At 37.3% G+C, this 17,969-nt stretch overlaps 1 protein-coding gene across 1 annotated transcript in view; it reads right to left on the bottom strand.

Annotated features, from left to right (window-relative positions):
• Window positions 1–14,401, bottom strand: part of SPTBN5 (spectrin beta, non-erythrocytic 5) — a 91,335-nt gene extending 76,934 nt beyond the window's left edge. The window contains exons 1-9 of the mRNA XM_042813512.1: window positions 14,315–14,401; window positions 13,291–13,368; window positions 12,225–12,341; window positions 9,675–9,842; window positions 7,588–7,707; window positions 6,722–6,879; window positions 5,651–5,879; window positions 2,184–2,815; window positions 1,467–1,605 (exon numbers count right to left, since the gene is read on the bottom strand). Of these exons, the coding sequence (XP_042669446.1) occupies window positions 1,467–1,605; window positions 2,184–2,815; window positions 5,651–5,879; window positions 6,722–6,879; window positions 7,588–7,707; window positions 9,675–9,842; window positions 12,225–12,335 (1,557 nt within the window). The 5' untranslated portion in view covers window positions 12,336–12,341; window positions 13,291–13,368; window positions 14,315–14,401. The remainder of the gene's footprint in view (window positions 1–1,466; window positions 1,606–2,183; window positions 2,816–5,650; window positions 5,880–6,721; window positions 6,880–7,587; window positions 7,708–9,674; window positions 9,843–12,224; window positions 12,342–13,290; window positions 13,369–14,314) is intronic.
• Window positions 14,402–17,969: the final 3,568 nt, after the last annotated feature.

A 17,969-nucleotide genomic window follows, 5' to 3' on the forward strand; every position in this document is an offset into this window, starting at 1 on the left:
CCTGTAGACTCCGATAACTTCTAAATGTAAAAGAATTCTGTCAGCTATGTAAAGCTAAAAATACTTTTATTTCAGTTTCACAAGGTAACAGCAACAATCCAGAGTTTCTATCATCTGCAGAGCAAGAATTTTTTTCTTCAAATAACTGTTTTCACAACTAAGTTATGTTTGTTAGGTAAGCATTTAAGGTTTCAGGATTTGTGTGCACAAAACAGCCCTTTTCTATATACATCCATCTGCAGGCAGATGGATTCAGTCTGTGTTTGGAGAATTCTACAGTGTTGAATGGTATGTTTTGACCATGAGGTTTTTTGTTTGATAAACTTACTTGACTTTGCCAGGTAAATAATTAATAATTTTCATTACTTAATAAGTACTTCGTACCAGTATGGTCATACTGAGTGTGAAGTACTTACTATTTTTGTTATTCAGATAATGAAGTCAAATATAGTACTAAGTACTTAGTACTTACTATTGGTCCCAACGAAGGTACTGCATGCTTTACTGTCTGTCCTCTTTCTAATTGTATCAATTATTCTAACAGAGTGTTATCTTTTCTATTGATCTTTCTTCTCATATTCTCAGGCTATCATGGTTCCAACAACGTCACTACCATTAGAAGTTTTTGCTGACTAATACTTGAACAAATAGATTCATAACTATCAGATACCTCTCATCTTTAATTTGAAATTCACACCTTCATATAACCTGTTTCCCTTTCAACTTAGATACAATGCAGCCTGCAGTTGTAGGATTTTTCTGTCTTTAAGTAAGACAAGGCGACACCAAAGGATGAATGTTGTCTGCCGCTACAAAATTAATATGAAAGCAGTTATTTCCTATGATAAAGAGAAGACTGAGTTCTGACACTCTGGTAATACTTGAAAACTCTTCTTAAAAGTGAGCATTGTGCGTTTTGCAGTGGAACTTTTGTCTTTCATAGGTTTTGGTAGCTGAAACCCAGGTGCTGGCCTGAGCTACTTTCCAACTCTATAAATATATAAACAAAATAAAAAGAGTTACTTCCAGAAAGTGATTCAGTGTAGTTGCCTGGAAAGGGAAGACTGTTGATTTTTTTTTGTTTGTTTGTTTATTTTGTTTTGTTTTTTTCAACTTTTGCCTTCAGATTTCTAAATTTAGGTGAGAGAGGTACAATCTTTATTTTACAACATAATTTGAACCTGTAGCGGTAATACCATATTTCACCTTCTGATTAGAGAGAGTTCTTGCAACAAGGACTGTATTTTTTTGTTGTTTTTTTTTTTCTCTGTATAGATACCAGCAATGTTGAACTGAAACCCAAAGTTAGGCATCTAAGTAAAACCAGCGTTTTTTCTCTATAACTGATAGACTTATTTTTTGTTGGTACCAGAGAGTGAGTGCACAACTCCTTGAATATGAGGGTTTGTTTAGGGACGCACATTGTTAACAGTGTGAGCTGCGTGCTGTTGGAGGGGGCTCAGTACCTGTAGCTCTTTCAGCTCCTCCATTATGGCATCAATGTCCCTCAGGAGGGCTAGAATCTCCTGCATTGTACTCAGGGAGTGTTGTCGTTTCTGCAGCTGATCCAGAAGATCTTGCCATTCCTTCGAAATGCTGTTTTCCCTACAAAGGAGGAGAGAGATGATCAGGTTGGATCAAAATCAGGCCTCATGAGTAAAAATTCCCAGTTCTCACAGTTTTAGAGGAGATAAATGAACACACACAAGGCAAGTTACTTGTGGAGGAGTGCAGGTCACAACTGAAAAACAGGTGAAGTATTTTTAGCAAGTCTGGAATCAACTTGGGAAGACTTTGTGAGTTAAAAAATCTGTATCTCCCAAACTGCAGACTGTGTTGATTTTGAGGAAAAAGTAGTATACATTTTCTAAGTATGTTTGATGGAATATAGGATTTTGGCAGAACAAATATTTTCATATACAGATTAAAAAACCTCAGAACTATTTTTCACTTGAAATCAGTCCAAGTTTTGATCACTGAAGCAAAATCAAACCAAACAAACATAAGACAAAACATTTAACTGCTGAAACAGTTCATGGGTAGAGGAAATTCCTGCCAGTTCTACTAATGAGGAGAAGAGCTTTGATCCATAGCCACTTTTTTTTTTTTTTTTTTGTCTATGCAAAAAAAAATTAAAATAATTTCAACCTCCACCACCACACGGTCTCAAGACCACCACTCACTTCTTCACAATTTGATCTTTGCTGTGGTAGTTATTCTGGCTGATGACTGTTGCCATTTCAGCCAAATCTGCGAAACGTTCTCTCCTGGGGAGTACATCTGCCACAATGGCTTCCAGCTTCTTACTGGCAGCTTCCATCCTGTCTATGCTCTCTGGCCAGAAGTCTTGCTTTCCAATCACTTTCCTCATGTCTTCCAAATAAGCTTCACGCAGAGCTGCCTTCTTCAGGAACCTTCTGGCTAGCTGTTCCAGCTTCTCTAGCCTCAGCATCTCCTTTTGCAGTGCTTTTCCCCGGTTGTGTTCTGCCTTTTCCAGGATAATCCAGTTCTTTTCCACATCCTGCAGTGTCCTCCCCTCTGGAGGCACATATAGTCGTAGGTTGTTGGCTCTCTGCTTGGTCCTGATGTTGAAGAGATGAGCTTCAATCATTCCCTTATCTTGATATTTAGGGGGTTTCTCCACAGTGCGGAAGGTCTTGAAATTGGCCATGAGCAGCCACATTTCCTGAAGAGAGTTGGGGAAGATACGGTCATCCAGCTCAATCACCTTCTGCTTAATCCATTTCAGGAGGTCAGAGACCATCTGCTCATACAGAAGCTTCAAGTCATCTATCTCCTTCAGGAGGAACACAATCTGAAATGGGAATATGAAGTTACAAGCCACATAAAAAGCAGAATGAACCAAGATGGGTGAACAGAGTGCGACATCATTGCAAACAAAACTTAGGATCTAAACAGAACAGTATATGTCAGGAAGACAGTATTTAACAAGCAAATTGCCACAGTCATCTAATTTTTATACCAATCATAGAATGGTTTGGGTTGGAAGGGACCTTAAAGACAATCTAACTTGTTCTAGTTCCACTATGTATATCACATAGGTATAGATTTAACCTATGGGGCCAGATGACCTTTCATGAAAACAAACAAACAAACAAACAACAACAACAAAAAAAACAAAAAACAACCCAACAAAATAAATATTATTTAATGTTTAATTTCTTTTTTTTTTTTTAACTTAGGAAAAGGTTAAATTTTGAAATAAATAACATGCATATGACAACTATTGACAGATCCTATGAGAGCTGAAAAGAAGAAAGCAGAAGTCCCAAATAGAGGTTTCAGAAATTTTGTTTCACAATGGAACCAAAGTGAGATTTTTTTCATTCTCTTTCGAAAAAAGGAAAGTCTTATCCTATCTGTTAATATGCAATAAACTCCTCTTAATCTCAACACCTTGGGTGTGGGAAGCCATCTGACAAGATTTTAGTTCTCTTACAAGCCAACAGCAGACTGTTGACAAACTGACCCTTCTCAATCTCTTCTGGAGGAGCCATTCCACTTTTTAAAAATCATCAGAGAAATGAAACACATTATAGCTGAACAGGTTGGTAAGGATGTTAACTCTGATTCAACAGTAATTTTTCTAGTCTGTAACACTTATCTGTTTCATCTGCAATCCAGCCTGCATTTATCTCAACTGTCCATATATCTCAAAAATCCATTTAGAATGAAATTCATAATGAAATAATTTTAAAAAAAAGTTAGAATGAAGTCATCCTTTCTTTCAGTTTTACACATTTTTTCAATTTTTGTGTCTTTATAGTTTTTTCCTTACTTCTACTCAGTAGCCTCCCTGTAGACATCAGGGTTAATGCTGAACTATGTTGTCTGCCTCTATCATTTTCCTGAAGCAGGCAGACAGATTAGTAAGGGAGATACCGCTGAGCACAGGCCCATGCCTTGTAAGTGGTTACCTACTTTTACCTAGCAGAAAGTGCACTTGGCAATGAATAAATGTCACAGTGCTTGAAGAGTAGCAAAACAACACCAACCTTGAGTGAAGGAAAACCAGCCCATGTTGCCAGGGCTCCTTTCTGTATTTTCTGCCATCGTACCCAGTTCTTGCTGAAAGATCCCAGTAAGTGCATGGCTACCTCACGTGGGTGGGGGAAAGCAGATTTACCTCTCCAGGATGAATCCCTCTGCCATCCTGGTCACCTATTAGTCTCAACTCAAAGGCTTCCTTGACACACTCAGACTTCCCTCCCCAATCCTATTAGTAAGTTCAGAACTGCCTATTTGAGGGGACTAAGGACATGAGGAGATTAACATCTGTTTTGTTATCCTTCTTTATGCTTGTGTGTGTAAGAAACAGGAAGACAGGTGAGCAATATTAGAGATGGGTGAGAATACCAAAGGAGACTAAGGGAGAAAAAGGAAGAAGTAAGTGAAAAGAGAGAGAAAATAATGCATGAATATACTTATAGAAAGTGGAAAAAAAATGGTGGGGCACAACAAAAACTGTAAAAAAAAAAAAAAAAACCAAAAAAAAACAGAGTAAGAAATGCTCTTTCTGTGTTTGCCCATAATACAAAGATATAGCCAGATGATCCTGCCCAAAAAGCAAAGTCTCTGCTGGAGTCCAGACAAATCTTACTGTCTGTAAGATTTTTTACATTAATCTGTACTTATGCCCAATCTTTTTTTTTAACTGAATTCAAAGTCTGGCTGTCATCCAACAGTTCTTCAGAGAACCTCACTGTCACTGAGAAACATTTCAGAATAATTTTGTTCTAGTCTAAGAACCACTTAGCTGAACAAAGTCTGCTTCACAAAAAGGTTTTGCCTTGCCACCATCAGGGATGTTCTAGTTTTGTGTCTCCTACTGAGCAATATATTCCCTCTAGAGTCAGAGGGGGGAATATAGAGTCATCCTGATGTAGACTGTTTGAAAAAATATAGTGTGGGTATTCTGACAGTAGAAAATAAATTTTCTCCAAGAGAAGTAGTACTCAGTGGAAGGATCACAATATTTTGATTAAGATCTACTCAAAAGTCCTTCCATTTTCCATTAGCATGATGCAAGTAGTTCACATGTAAGTCAATCATATATGAGACTTAAATGTATAGTGAGTGTTAAAAAAAAATCTTATTAAAGCAATTTCATTTTATAATTTTATGCTTTAGTTCACTTTTTTTTTTTTTCTTGGAGATCTCCTCCTTCTGTTGCACTTGCTCATTTTTCATCTGTTTAATCACAATTTGTACCTGACTAAGGAGTTAAAAAGAACGGATGAGGATTTCCAAAGAAAATAGAAATTCAAAGTAGTTTCTTTCCTATTAAATTAGAAAATTGTTGACTAGCTGTTTTTGCCTAGCTGTTATTTTCCCAAGATTAATCAGATCTGCATGGCTTCAAGCTGCATTAGAAACACATCAGCTCTCAAACTGAAACTGGGAGGTAAAAAAGGGATCTGTATCCGGAGACAAATGTAGTCCCTCTAGAAATCAAAGCCTAAAGACACTTTTCAACATTCAAGTGACAATAAAAAGTTTTTGATTCCGTTTCATGGCATTTGATTTAGTTCAAATGATCCTGAAGCTGACCTTGCAGTAAATACATTTCCAACAAAAATTTAACTTTATGTATTTAACTTTAAAATTCTGAAGATAGCAATGCACTTACTTTGGCAAGTCGCTTTTGATTTGTCTGGCCTTGTTTCATTCTGGAGAAATAGTGGTAGTAGAGTGACACATAAGTCATGATGGATCTCTCATCTGGGGAGGGTACTGCCACATCCTCAGCATCAAGCAGCTTGCTGATCCCTAGCTCTTTCTCAGCAACATTAAAAGCAGTGTTCAAGTTTTTGATGGGCTGGTCCTGCCGCAGTGAGCTATAATTGATAAGATCAGGCCTGGGCAAGGAGAAGAACAGAGAGAAAAAGGGGAACAGACATTTATGTTTATCTTAAGTTCCTTCAGATGATAAATCATAGATTGTTTATTAAACAAGGAATAACTGAAATTATTCTGTCTGACCTGCTTTATTCAGAAACATCAGAACTATATAGCTAGAAGATTCTCCTTTATGAAACTGAAATACCACTCCCAGCAAATCTCTGACTTTCAGTTATTTCTCATTCTCACCTTTGAAAACCAGTGCCTTGCTAGAGTGGTAATTCTGAACAGGGAGGTGACTCCCAGCTGGGTAAATTTCAGAGTATAGAGTATCCTGACTAGAAGATGGAGCAGAATTGTTAGTGGGAGAATTGTACAAGACTATCTCAGATAGTTTCTCTCTCCTTGGGCTGTTTTCTTCACACCTTTTAAAATGCCCAGAGAAGGAAGGATAATGCTGAGAAGTTTACTCTGTTAAAAATGAATCAGAAGGTGTAAACACTCACAAAGCTTACACAATAAAAGCAATCACTACACCAGTAACTGTTGAAAGTGAGCAATGAGAATATGAGTGAGAGGCTTAGACCAAACGTTGGGCAGTGTTGCTCAGATGTGTGATAATTCCTTAGAAATCTCACTTCCAACAAAATGAACAGTGAAGCAGGAGCTTTTGGTCTTTCCTTCCTTTCTCAGAGGCAGCATATCAATTTACGAAAGGAGAGTTTTCAGCAAATAAGGGTAAGGAGAGAATGTTTCGATTTCTTGGCAAAGATCTGTTATTCAGACTGTTGTGCTTTCAGACAGCTTGTGTCAGAACTAGAAAAAGCAACAAGCAAATCGTCCTGAGCTCAGCTCTTACCTGTGGGCATGTATAAGTGCATTGAAAGCCAGTCCATCACTCCAGCTTTTAGAGAAGTCCTTCACATTTACGTTGGGATAGCTGGCAGTTTTATGCTGACACCAAAGTAGTAGGGCTTCATTGGCAAACAGCTGATCAGCTCTGCCTCCAAATTCTTCCTGTGAAGACAGCAGAGAAAAGAAAAATCAGTGTGTGCAGTATGTGGAACTAGCATCTGTGTTTTATATTCCCAATAAAAATAACTTTGTACTGCTTCTGTCCAACTTGTAAATCATCTCAAACAGTAATGAGTTCCAGGCTGAACCTGTCATGAAGACAGAATGACTTAACATAAAACTTGGAGTTTTCTATTAAAGTAAAAGTTAATTGAATAAATTCCTAAATCATAATATGAAATTAAGATAATAAGTTTTCATGTTTTTCTTTTCTGCAAGGCTTGTAAAAGTAAATGCAAGAAAAACGTAAAGCTTGGTTCATGTGCTTTCCTAGCTTTGATCTAGAATTCAGAAAAAGATAAAGTGTTCAGATCTATCATTAGAAATTACTAATTTGGATTTCACAATATCTTTGTAGGAGCTTATCTCTCATGAATTTGAAATATGGTAAAAAGTAAATGGTAAAAAGTAAAAAGTTTGTGAAAGGGAGTGATGAACACAAATATCTCTAAGTCATTATTTTCTGTCTCTGATAAATAGTGAAATGGATTCAATTCCTTTTACAGCTTGCTGGCAAGTAATTGGGTAATATTATAAGATCTGCAGAATCAAAATGGACAGGAAATGTCATCAAAACACTCTTTTCTGAACTGAACAGATACAAAGCCTCTGAATTCCTCGAGGAGTTCAGAAAAAAAGACCTTATTTTACCTTATCAAGTTTGATAGATGAAATTTGAAATCGAAGTATAATGATCCAGATAAGTCCCAGGATCAAGGTTCTGTCACCGTCTACGATATTCTCAGGACCAATCACTTTCACTTGTACCTGCTAATAAACAAATATCTGTTCAGTATGAAATTGCTCACGTCAAGCTCTCTGAACGAGACATCTGTGTAACGGACTGGTGTTGAAGAGGGCATTCTGTCTTTCTTAAGGAAACAGATTTTACACAATTACTTCATTTGTCCTTATATCTGAGAACTCCCATGTTCATCCCCGAGCTCCCATATGCACCAAAAATGAAATTCAGGAAATATCTGACAAAGGGATGGCAGTCTCAAAGATTTAAAGTTTAATTACTGGTTTTGAAAATTGTGGTTAAGTAAAGAAACGCAGCTCAGTGACAGTGTCCTCCAAAGGAGTGGAAGCTGGGCAAACTCAGCGATCATTTGATGTGATCTCTAAAAAACTAGTCTACATATAGCTCTTAGGCTCACCAAACAGCCCAAACATCCTACTAAATAAGTCACAGCTTCTTTCTCCATTATTTCTAGAACAGCAAGATAGGCTGCAATACGCAAATGAAGTGCTCTTCAAGAAGTCTGAACATGCTCTATAGTCTCAATACGTCTGTGAACCCCTGCCTGCAGACCAGGCTTGTTCAGTCAAATAACAGTCTAACTGGAAAACTCTGGATATGCACATGCTGCTGGGCCTTATCCGGGGTGTGTTTTTAGCAGGTGTGTTAGGTGGAATACACTAAGCCCATGCTGCGCTGCATTTGTTTTGGAATTACTGGAAAAGTCTGCATTACACACTTCCCCATGTTCACTGCTATGAAACCAGTCTGCTCCTTCAGAGTTCATAACACATAGCTTTGTTTGATGATTTTCCAGAGAAGTACATGATAAATTGTTTGTTTAAAAAAGAAAAAAATGGCACACCATCTTGTCGCTTAAGAAGTGAAGACATACAACTTGAATACATAAAAGTACTGCAATGGCTTGCTTAAAACTGTTTGAATCAGAGCTCTAAAATCCCCATTTTTATACCAGGTGGCTTCATCAGTGTCTATTGCTGTTTACTTTGCCCCATTATTTGGGAAAGCATTACATGTAAAAAGCAAATAATCAAAAATTTTAAGCTGTCAGGAAAAAAAACTGCTGCCAAAATTTTTTGAATTAATTCAGAAATTGTAAACAGGTTTTCAAGAACCACCCAAGCTTCAGAGAACATTTATCTAATTTAAGTTATGAAGGGACTGTTTTAAGAAGTTGCTCATTCCTTTTTGCCACAGGAACCCAAAATGTTCATTGCACAGGAACAAAAGATGTTTGCCTTGTCCTGCTCTTGCAGTGTATGAATTTTATTCACCTATCAGGTAATATGGTTGTGACATCTAGGATAAATATGCTGCTATTTCTAAAATGCCAATAAATGAAAAAAAAAAAAAAAAAAAAAAAAAAAGGAAGAGTGAGGTAATTACATGGGTAAAACAAAAAGTTCACTGGTGAACAACTTTCTCCCTTTTCCCTATGCCTTTGAGTTTCCTATGTTTTTTTTCCCCATAGCACTGTTCTGTCTTTTACAGTCACATATTCTTATCTGCCAGTCCATTTTCTTTTTACAGCTTTCCTCTTTCTAATACCAAAATTGGTCAACAATTTTTTTTCACCTGGCTAATATGTCCATCAGAAAATGTAAATCTAAAGAAATAAATATTTTCGATTATGACAGTGAATGTTTTGAGTGCATTTCTCTCTCTCTCTTTTTTTTTTTTTAAATGGGAAGTTTAAAATCATTATTTTAAATTAGCATTCCACAATATAATTCATTTTCATTTAGATGTGACATTTTTGGAAGAATATTATATACTTACAGGCTACACTTCTCATATAATAACAAAAATCTGTGGGGTTTTTTGTTTTGTTTTTCTTTTATAAAACCTGACCTGCATTCATAGAACATTCTGCTATGTATTAGAGCTGGAAATTATTATGAACATTAGACTAATCAGTTAGCAACATATATACAGTCTATTTTTATCTATAATATCATTATTACAATCATCTTACCTTGGATTTCAGAAACGTAATGGCTTTGCTGTTGTTTTCTAGAAAGTGCACTCTCATCTTTCCCCTGTTTGGTCTGGGCAAAGATTCTCCAGAGAGCAGCTCCAGGAGTTGCATGAGATAGATACCATCCTTCAGGTCTGTGTAAATATTTTCTATTTCAGCCCTTACCTGCAAAGACCAGTCACACAACTTTAACATTGCCTGAACACTTGGCCCACAGGTCAATTGACTTCTACTACTAAACAAACAACACCTTGCTGCTGTTCTGCAGAGTCTGCTGTGTGCATAAATGTGATATATAAGCAATGAAGGTCAAATCACAAAAAATAGGTTCATGGAGGGACTGACATTAGTTCAGAGAGTGGGCAGGACTAAAAAACTCCAACAAAACATAAGGTAGGAAATAGAGGGAAAAAAAAATCAGATCTTGAAAAATAACAAAATCACAAAAACAAATACTTTGGAAGTGCTGACATTTTTTATTTCAATTGAAAAGTCTTTTTTTTCAGTTTTTTACTCTGAGCAACACATTCAATTTAAAATTTAAACTGACAATCCCAAAGTTAAGTGAGGCAAAATAAAGGAAATGAGAAGACATAGAACAATTTCCATGACTCATTTTACATTCCAAAATCTTAATTTTATTACTTCCTTCTTAGAGATTCACTGCTGCCTCAAGTCCATAATTACAGATGGTCTCACACTTAAGTGCAATTTCTATGTAAAACATTAGGATCTACAAAAATGTATCTCACTGCTGCTAGTAGTAATGTCACCCAGTGCGTAGGTGACACACTATGACATATCGTGTACTCTGATCTAACAAGAGCTTGCCTTAGGTGTTTCCTTTTGGCCTTGAGCCACTAGCCATCAAGTGACAATGAAACCATTTCACACACCCAACAATAACCTGCTGTGATTCTGAAATCATGGTAAATAATCTTTTCACCTTAAAAAACAAAAAAAAGAAATAAAATATTCCTGATGCTTAATTGGTTAGTTATGTGATTTTTTGTTTGCTTTTCAGTTTGGAGCATAGTTAAATGTAGGTGAAATAAAGGATAAATGCTTTTTTTTTTTTAAAAAAAAAAAAAAAACTTTTTACAGGTTTTTTTTTTTTTTTTTTAAATTTTGTAAATCACTGAGAATTTAAAGGCAAGTTACATATAGAGACTTCAGTTCTGTTCTTTGTGTAGAACAAGGACTAGCAGCTTTCTCTGGCTAATTATTTCCATGAAAAATTCTGTTTTATTGCCATCTTTACTACTTTTTGCATGTAAGTAATCCTAAAATTCCACCTACAATATATTACAACAATAAAGTTAAAGCTATTATGGTCTGTGGCAGTTTTATTCATGAAGAATAGTTCCATTTTAACTGTAAAGAGACTGTCTCCCTACATATGCTTTATGCCCCACTCAGCAACAGAAATAGCTTTGTTACATGCGTCTCCATGCAAACAAATCGAAGATTGCTTAACAAATTCACTGCAATTTCCCTTAAGCATAAAGCATTCCCTTAATGCTAAACTTGAAGTAGTCGATAGTGCAATTGAGAATACTGCAGTGTCCTGTAGTAGGATAGTATCCAGTTAAAAGTCCATGTTGGTGAGCTTGACAACGTTGCTGAGAGGACCTTGATAAGCTCTTGGTCTCTGAACCATTTCTTACCGTATATGGTTTGGAAAGCTCTCACAGGATTTTCTTCTCATGCTTTTATGATCCACACTCAAGTACTATGCAGGAAGTAGAGGCTAACACTTTAATCTTTGAACTCCAATGTGTTTTTAAAATGACAAAGTATGTATTGATTTGTAGCTACATAGAAATATTTTACTACATTATAAAAGCTTAACTTTCTTGCAGGTAGGAAAATGAGATTGTGTTTTGCAGCTCCTCACTCAGAGTAAGAAAAATTAATTTAAAAGTTGGTTGTACTTTGAGGCTGGCTTTACACAAAATCCTGAGGTAAACATTAAAATGAAAAACATTCGTCTAATACTGAAACACTGTATAGCATTCATGAGCTACAATAGTAACAAGAGGTCTGGTCTGGCTTGATGTTTCCAAGGTCCATTTTCATTAATATCAACTATGGGCAGTAGAAAAGTGAATTGTTCTTGGAAAATGTACTTCCATAATGTGTCACAGATAAACTCATTTTGGGCACAAATCATGTACCTGCAGTAAATCTGGTGACTTTTGGAATATGGGGGATTACCTTGCACAAACAAGTCAATTGTACACTACCTCTGATGCTTTCTGGAAATCTGAGACTAACTGAAGCCTCACTGAAATTTCTAGACCTAAGGCAACTTTTTCAGAGCCACTGAGCAGCAACTTGGAACATGGACAGTGGAAATAATTATGAGGCAGAAGATACAGGATGAAGTATTCTGGTTAGTCAAAGTCTTTCTTGTTTGCGTATGTAAGCAATTGTGACACTCTGAAAAGATGTGCAAAAATTGACACGTACAAGAATATAGCAAGTGAAACAATAAAAAACAAAGACAAAACCAGGAAAAAAGTCATGGGTGGAGTTGGTACTTACATTATTCCTGAGGAAGATATTATTCATCCAGTTGGTGAAGGTCTTCTTTTGCATAAACATACGCTGCTCCTGCAGCCTTTTGATGTGATCTTTTTCAAATTCACTATTCATGGTGATCTAGGAAATAAGAAATTCCAGTGAGAAGGTCAGTACTGAAGAGATGTACTTGGCCAGCTACAAACAATGTTGTACCCAATATATATTGGAAATCCTGTAAGTACAAAATTCAATACCACACCCAGTATAATACTAATTTCCTTTAGCTTGTACTCTGCACTTTATGTTCACTCAAGTTTATTTTTACTTAAAATGTTTTCCCTTTTAAACTGCATCTCTACTGTCTAGGACAAAAATGAGACATTAATGCACCTTTACTTTCTTTCAGTTTCTCTCCAGGCACTTGATCCCATAAGAACCCTGATCATCAATAACTTCATCAATAACTTCATGGAATGTGCTAAAGTCACATCACTGAGAACTGATTTTAGACTATGTCAGAAAGAGAGAGATCTGCAAATCATCCAAAGCACTGCTTGAAGTTGTGTTATGCTATCCAAGGACTGCTTGGGATATTGTTGGCTTTCAGATCATGGTATTTAAGCAGAAATTGAATGACCTTTTTAGAAAAGAAATAACTTGGTTCTTTCCTCCTTCACGTTCAGTTTTTGTATATCTCTGTGGGATGGTGACACAGTTCCATTATCACTCGAACACTGCCCTAGGCCAGGAGTCAGTGACTGTTACTGCTTTTCCTGAGGCTAGTATTTGTCTACCTCATGCACACATTAAAAAATCAGACTTGTAATTCATCACAGCACCCAAGTGGAATATTCAGGAACATCAGAAAGTAGGAGAGTCTCCCCTTAAGAATCTCTGATGAAATAAACCATATTTCAATTCTTTTGGTGTTATTTTGCTTACAGTATGAATATCTAATGAGTTGCCTTGCTGTTTTGAAGGCAAGAGTATAATCTGAAAAAAATCTGTCTAAAAATCCATTGCTACAGGCATATATAAGTGACCAAATGTCATCTTCTTGAACTAATGCAGTAATTGTTAGTATTACCTGGATATCAGCCTATCTGCAAAACCAAGAAATCTGCTGTAATTGTGAAAGAGAGATGTATCTGCTGGTGTCACCCCACTGCAAAGAGAAAAAGGAATGAAGAATTAGAAACTGTGAAAACCTGCAGAGGGTGATTCTTCCCAGATCATTTATATATGATTTGCAGAGGCCCAGTTCTGAGCTACTCTGGGCTCAGTGCCCTTTTAACTTATAAAATCTAAAACACTGGAAAAACATTATCTACCCTACCATGGGTAGTCTGTAAAATGGATACAGGAGCAGCATCACAACAAATGAGATATTTGATAAAATGCCTGATATTTTTCTGTTCTCCCATAAACGTGAAAAACTTTGCCATTTTATAAGACAGAAAAGTGTGGGAATTGCTGAAGCAGTGACTTGTTATTGTATTTTTTCTTCTTTTTCTTTTCCCAGGTGTTTCTTAACACTCAGTGATTTACAGGGACAGCACTGGAGATTAACAATTCAGCAGCAACATAAGGAAAGATCATGGTCACAGAGGAAAGCCTTATAAAAGGCAGAATTTTGCAAATTTTGAAATGGAACTATTAAAAAGACACCTGCAATACTTTCTGATTCTCTGAGCTTATTCAGCGTAGTCTACTTTTTCCATCTGAAGAGCAGATATTCAAAGAATTGCTTTTGCCTTCCAGAGAGGTGATGTTAAGCCACTTCTGTATAATAAACCTATATAACAATCCATTTTTGAATTTGCCAAATATTCTCAGAATGTCTGCAACCTCCTTTTCATAAAATTTTTTATCCAAGCATAGCAGTCACCATACATACCATGACTGCTGTTGAACTACTGCCTTAAAAAACAGCTCATCCATTTTATGAAATTCTGTTACAAATGCTCCCAGTATTGGCATTTACGTGAAAACAGAGCTATGACAGAATATCTGTACTCACTGAAAGTAGAAGCAGTGCTAAAAGCCAAGTCTGGCTGTAATTATACATTACAGTAAAAATAGATCAAATAACACAAAAAGTCTGGACTTACTGAGATCAGGAGCAGCTCCTTTCTCGTGTTCAGCAGTTGGTCATTCTGGAGAATGACTTTCAGTTCTAGATTCAATTGTACTCCTAAGTTCAGCTCATGGTTTTCATGCAAAGCAACCTTTGAATTCAGGAACAGAGACCAAGTATTTATGATATGCCTATGAACCTTTCAACTGATCTAAAGGAAATAACCTATGAAAACCAATGAGCTGTCACAGGCCTTAAATTATTTTTGAGATATGTAATGAGCCAAAACTGCTATGACAGAGTGAAAACAGCCATCCACCATGTTGACCCTTTGGTAAAGAGCAGTGAGTCCTTCACAGATTCATTGAGGGATCTGACTCATCACAGACTACTTTTCTACAGAGATTTTTTCCTTGGAAATCAAACCTATCAATAGAGTCTAAAAATGAAAGCACAGAAGAGGGTACAAAGAGCAGCGTAATTCCCAAGTAGTTTAACTGAGATAAAACAAGTGAGAATGCGAAATTAGGAAGATTTAGAAATTTACCAGTCACCACTTCGAGGAAGCTCATGTGCACAGTTGCTGGAAGGGCAAACTGGAATCAAGCTGTCAGTGAAAAGGCATACCTATAAAGTTTGCTATAGATGGACTTTACCACTAAAGACAACAGGGAAAATGATTCCAGTAACTTATACAGCCGAGTCCTTGTTGTCACTGACAAGATTGCACAACCACAGAATACGTTGACCTGACATCACTGCTGGGAACTGGAGGGTTGTTGTTGGTAATCAACACTGGAAAATGGACAGGCATATGAAATCAGAAGCTGTAAGCGAAAATGTTCCTCCCAGAGACAAGGTAAGAGGACATCAGGCTTTTGCCTTCTGGCAGGTATAGTTTTGTCAGCATCCAAAACGAGGTGAGGAAATATGGAAGAGGAAATGAACAATCTATTGCCCATTCAGTACAGATAAAACTCAAAAAACAAAATCTTTATCTTCATACTTAACCTAGAGAAATATCATATATAGTTTCACTTAAGTCAGATAAAAATTAAAGTTGAATGCATACACTGCAGGTATTACGCAAAAGATTCCCTCCAAATTCTTGGTCTTTAGCAGCCATTTAATAAAATGTCATTCTTAATAATCATTAAATGGGAACAGAGGCACAGGATAAAGAGGATAGAAATTCAGCAGCTGTTTTTATCTCTTCTGTAAGCTCATTGCCATATTATAATTCTGCTCCTCTCTTTTCTATCTTGCTTTTAGTTATACCTGTGCTCTACTAAAAGTAGGATCATAGGCTACTGACTTCAGCCTGGTACAGTTTGGCTGCATTGTCTATGCTGAGAAAGTGTCTGGTCTTCTCTCTCATCATGGAGAGTAGAGAATCCATAGATGAATGCCTGGATACAGGTATTTCTCTGTGTTGCAAGTTAATTATTATATAATGAATAAATGTGTAAAACAGTGGCTTTGCTTTTTATGACAAGAGAAGACAATTGGAGATTTGGAACTTCACTAACTCTTGAATACCTATCTCCATTTACTGTATATATACATACATGTCAAAGTGGTGGACATTTATACAGTGATAACTTTTCCTCAGTTATTTACACTTATCAAGGTAAGAGAAAAGTAACAACAATATTTTGCGCAGTTTCCTGGAGGGACAGCTGAGGAGGGAGAGGCCAAGGGCAGCTCAGAACAGGCTGTATTTGAGGTGGTGGAAGCATACATTTTCTTAATTATACAAATGGTGTTGCTCCTTCAAAAAGAAAAAATAAAGAGGAGTGGAGCCTTAAGAATGACCTTAGAAAGAAGCAACTGCCTCTACCTTGCCCTGCTTACAATCTGGAGAAGTTTTGCATGTATGCAGAAGCATTTTCTTGTTTCTCAAAAGGAAATACCCGGATGTGGGATTCCTTTATGCAAAGCAGCAGCCACATAAGATGTGTTTGTTTTTTTTCAGTACCCTTTCTTATCTGCCATGATCTTGTTCTTCTTAAGCCAGAAGAAGAGACTGTAGAGATAGAACAGAACTCATACCCAAACATCCTGACTTGCTGCTCCATGGTTCCTCCATCCCCACCCCCACCCTGGTGCTCTCCCACTCTTGGCACCACTGTGCAAAACAAAGAGGGATGTGAAGCTTCCTTTTGACCCATATGATTTTTCCTTTGCTTTTTAAAGTTTTTATAGTTTTCCTCTCACCATACAAACATTATGTGAATTCCCAGACTCTCTCCAAAACAGGATAAATGTTTAAATCCACATTGCAAAGAGCATAAAAAAAAAAAAAGCCATCACAGAGTACTGAGGTGCAGTTTACTTCTTCCCTTCTTACCTCTGCCCCATGGGCTGTTTGCCATAAGGACTGACAGATAGACAGCAAACACCCTGCACTGCAGAAGCCTTTCTGGCCCTGTTCTCCAAGCAGCAATGCTGGCTTCCCACCACCACTACCCTCACACACCTTGGTGATGGATTTTGCCAGGACCAGGGCCAGTGGGAAACACCTCAGCAAAGATGAGTGCAGATGCCATCATATGAGGTACCCCTGCACATGACCATTCACTGCTGCAACTAAGACCCTAATACCAGGCTCTGAGCTGCAAAGTCAGCTTGGATTTAAAAGCCAAATGGTCATACTTGTGCTTCATAGGACTGAGCTTGTGCTATTGGCTGAAATGAAAGGTTTGGCAGAGCTTGTCACCCTCCATACCATCAGGTATGTTTTGTATATGTGTCACTGAGGGAATGTGCAAAAAAAAAACCCAAAAAACACACTTGAGAGCCCCTAAGGAGAAGGTTCCCCAAATCTCAAAGAAAATAAACACATGCAAGACAGCTCAGCCCTCTGCCCCCTACCACGTCTCAAGCAATGTTGCCTCTGCATGTAAAAATCTCTACACATCAAAAGTCTGGGCCTTGACTGTGAAGAGGAAAGTAGGCCAGTCTGGCAGATCAAAGCATGCCAATAAGTGCAAGCAGGAGTCGGCAGCCTGCAGGCTGCCCTCCCTTCACCAAGGCACACACATGGGATAGGTCCACATTTGGTGGACATTTCTTATCCCTGCTACCATTACTGATTTATCTTTCTACACTAGTTTCATGTAATCCAGGCATGCCCAACACAAAGACCACATGTGGCCTGGCACAGCCTGTCCTGTGTCTGCCCCCTGCCCGGTGCCATCATGGCGGCAACTCTGCCCTACTGAGTGGCCCAGCCCAGCCCTGGGGCCTGCATCCGGCATTCAGCAACAACCACACATCAGTGTCCTGTTATACCTGAAATAATATATACCTATTTTACCCTAAACCAGGTCACAGGGAGGGTGCAGTGCAGTGCTAACTCAAGTTATGGCCAATGACATTGGCTAAAAACAGTCCTGGGAACAGTGAAAAATATGCAGCTGTGCTTTCCATTTTGATAAAGGAATTTGAAAATAGGTTTCAAAAGTTGAAAATTCATCAATTTTTTGGTGTATTTGTGAATCCTTTTTCAGTCAGCATAAGTGTGGTACCTGTGAATTTTCAAATGGAACATATAGAGTTTCAACCAGATAAAATACTCAAAAGAAATTTAATCATGTCTCTTTACCAGACTTCTTTAAGCCTTATCTGACCAGAAAAAAATATCCCTTTCTTCATAATCACACATTATTCATGTGATTACTTCTTGG

Source organism: Centrocercus urophasianus, unplaced genomic scaffold (assembly GCF_019232065.1).
Source record: "Centrocercus urophasianus isolate 14NV4802_14NV808 unplaced genomic scaffold, USGS_Curo_1.0 seq_14, whole genome shotgun sequence".
NCBI classification, from domain to species: Eukaryota; Metazoa; Chordata; class Aves; order Galliformes; family Phasianidae; genus Centrocercus; species Centrocercus urophasianus.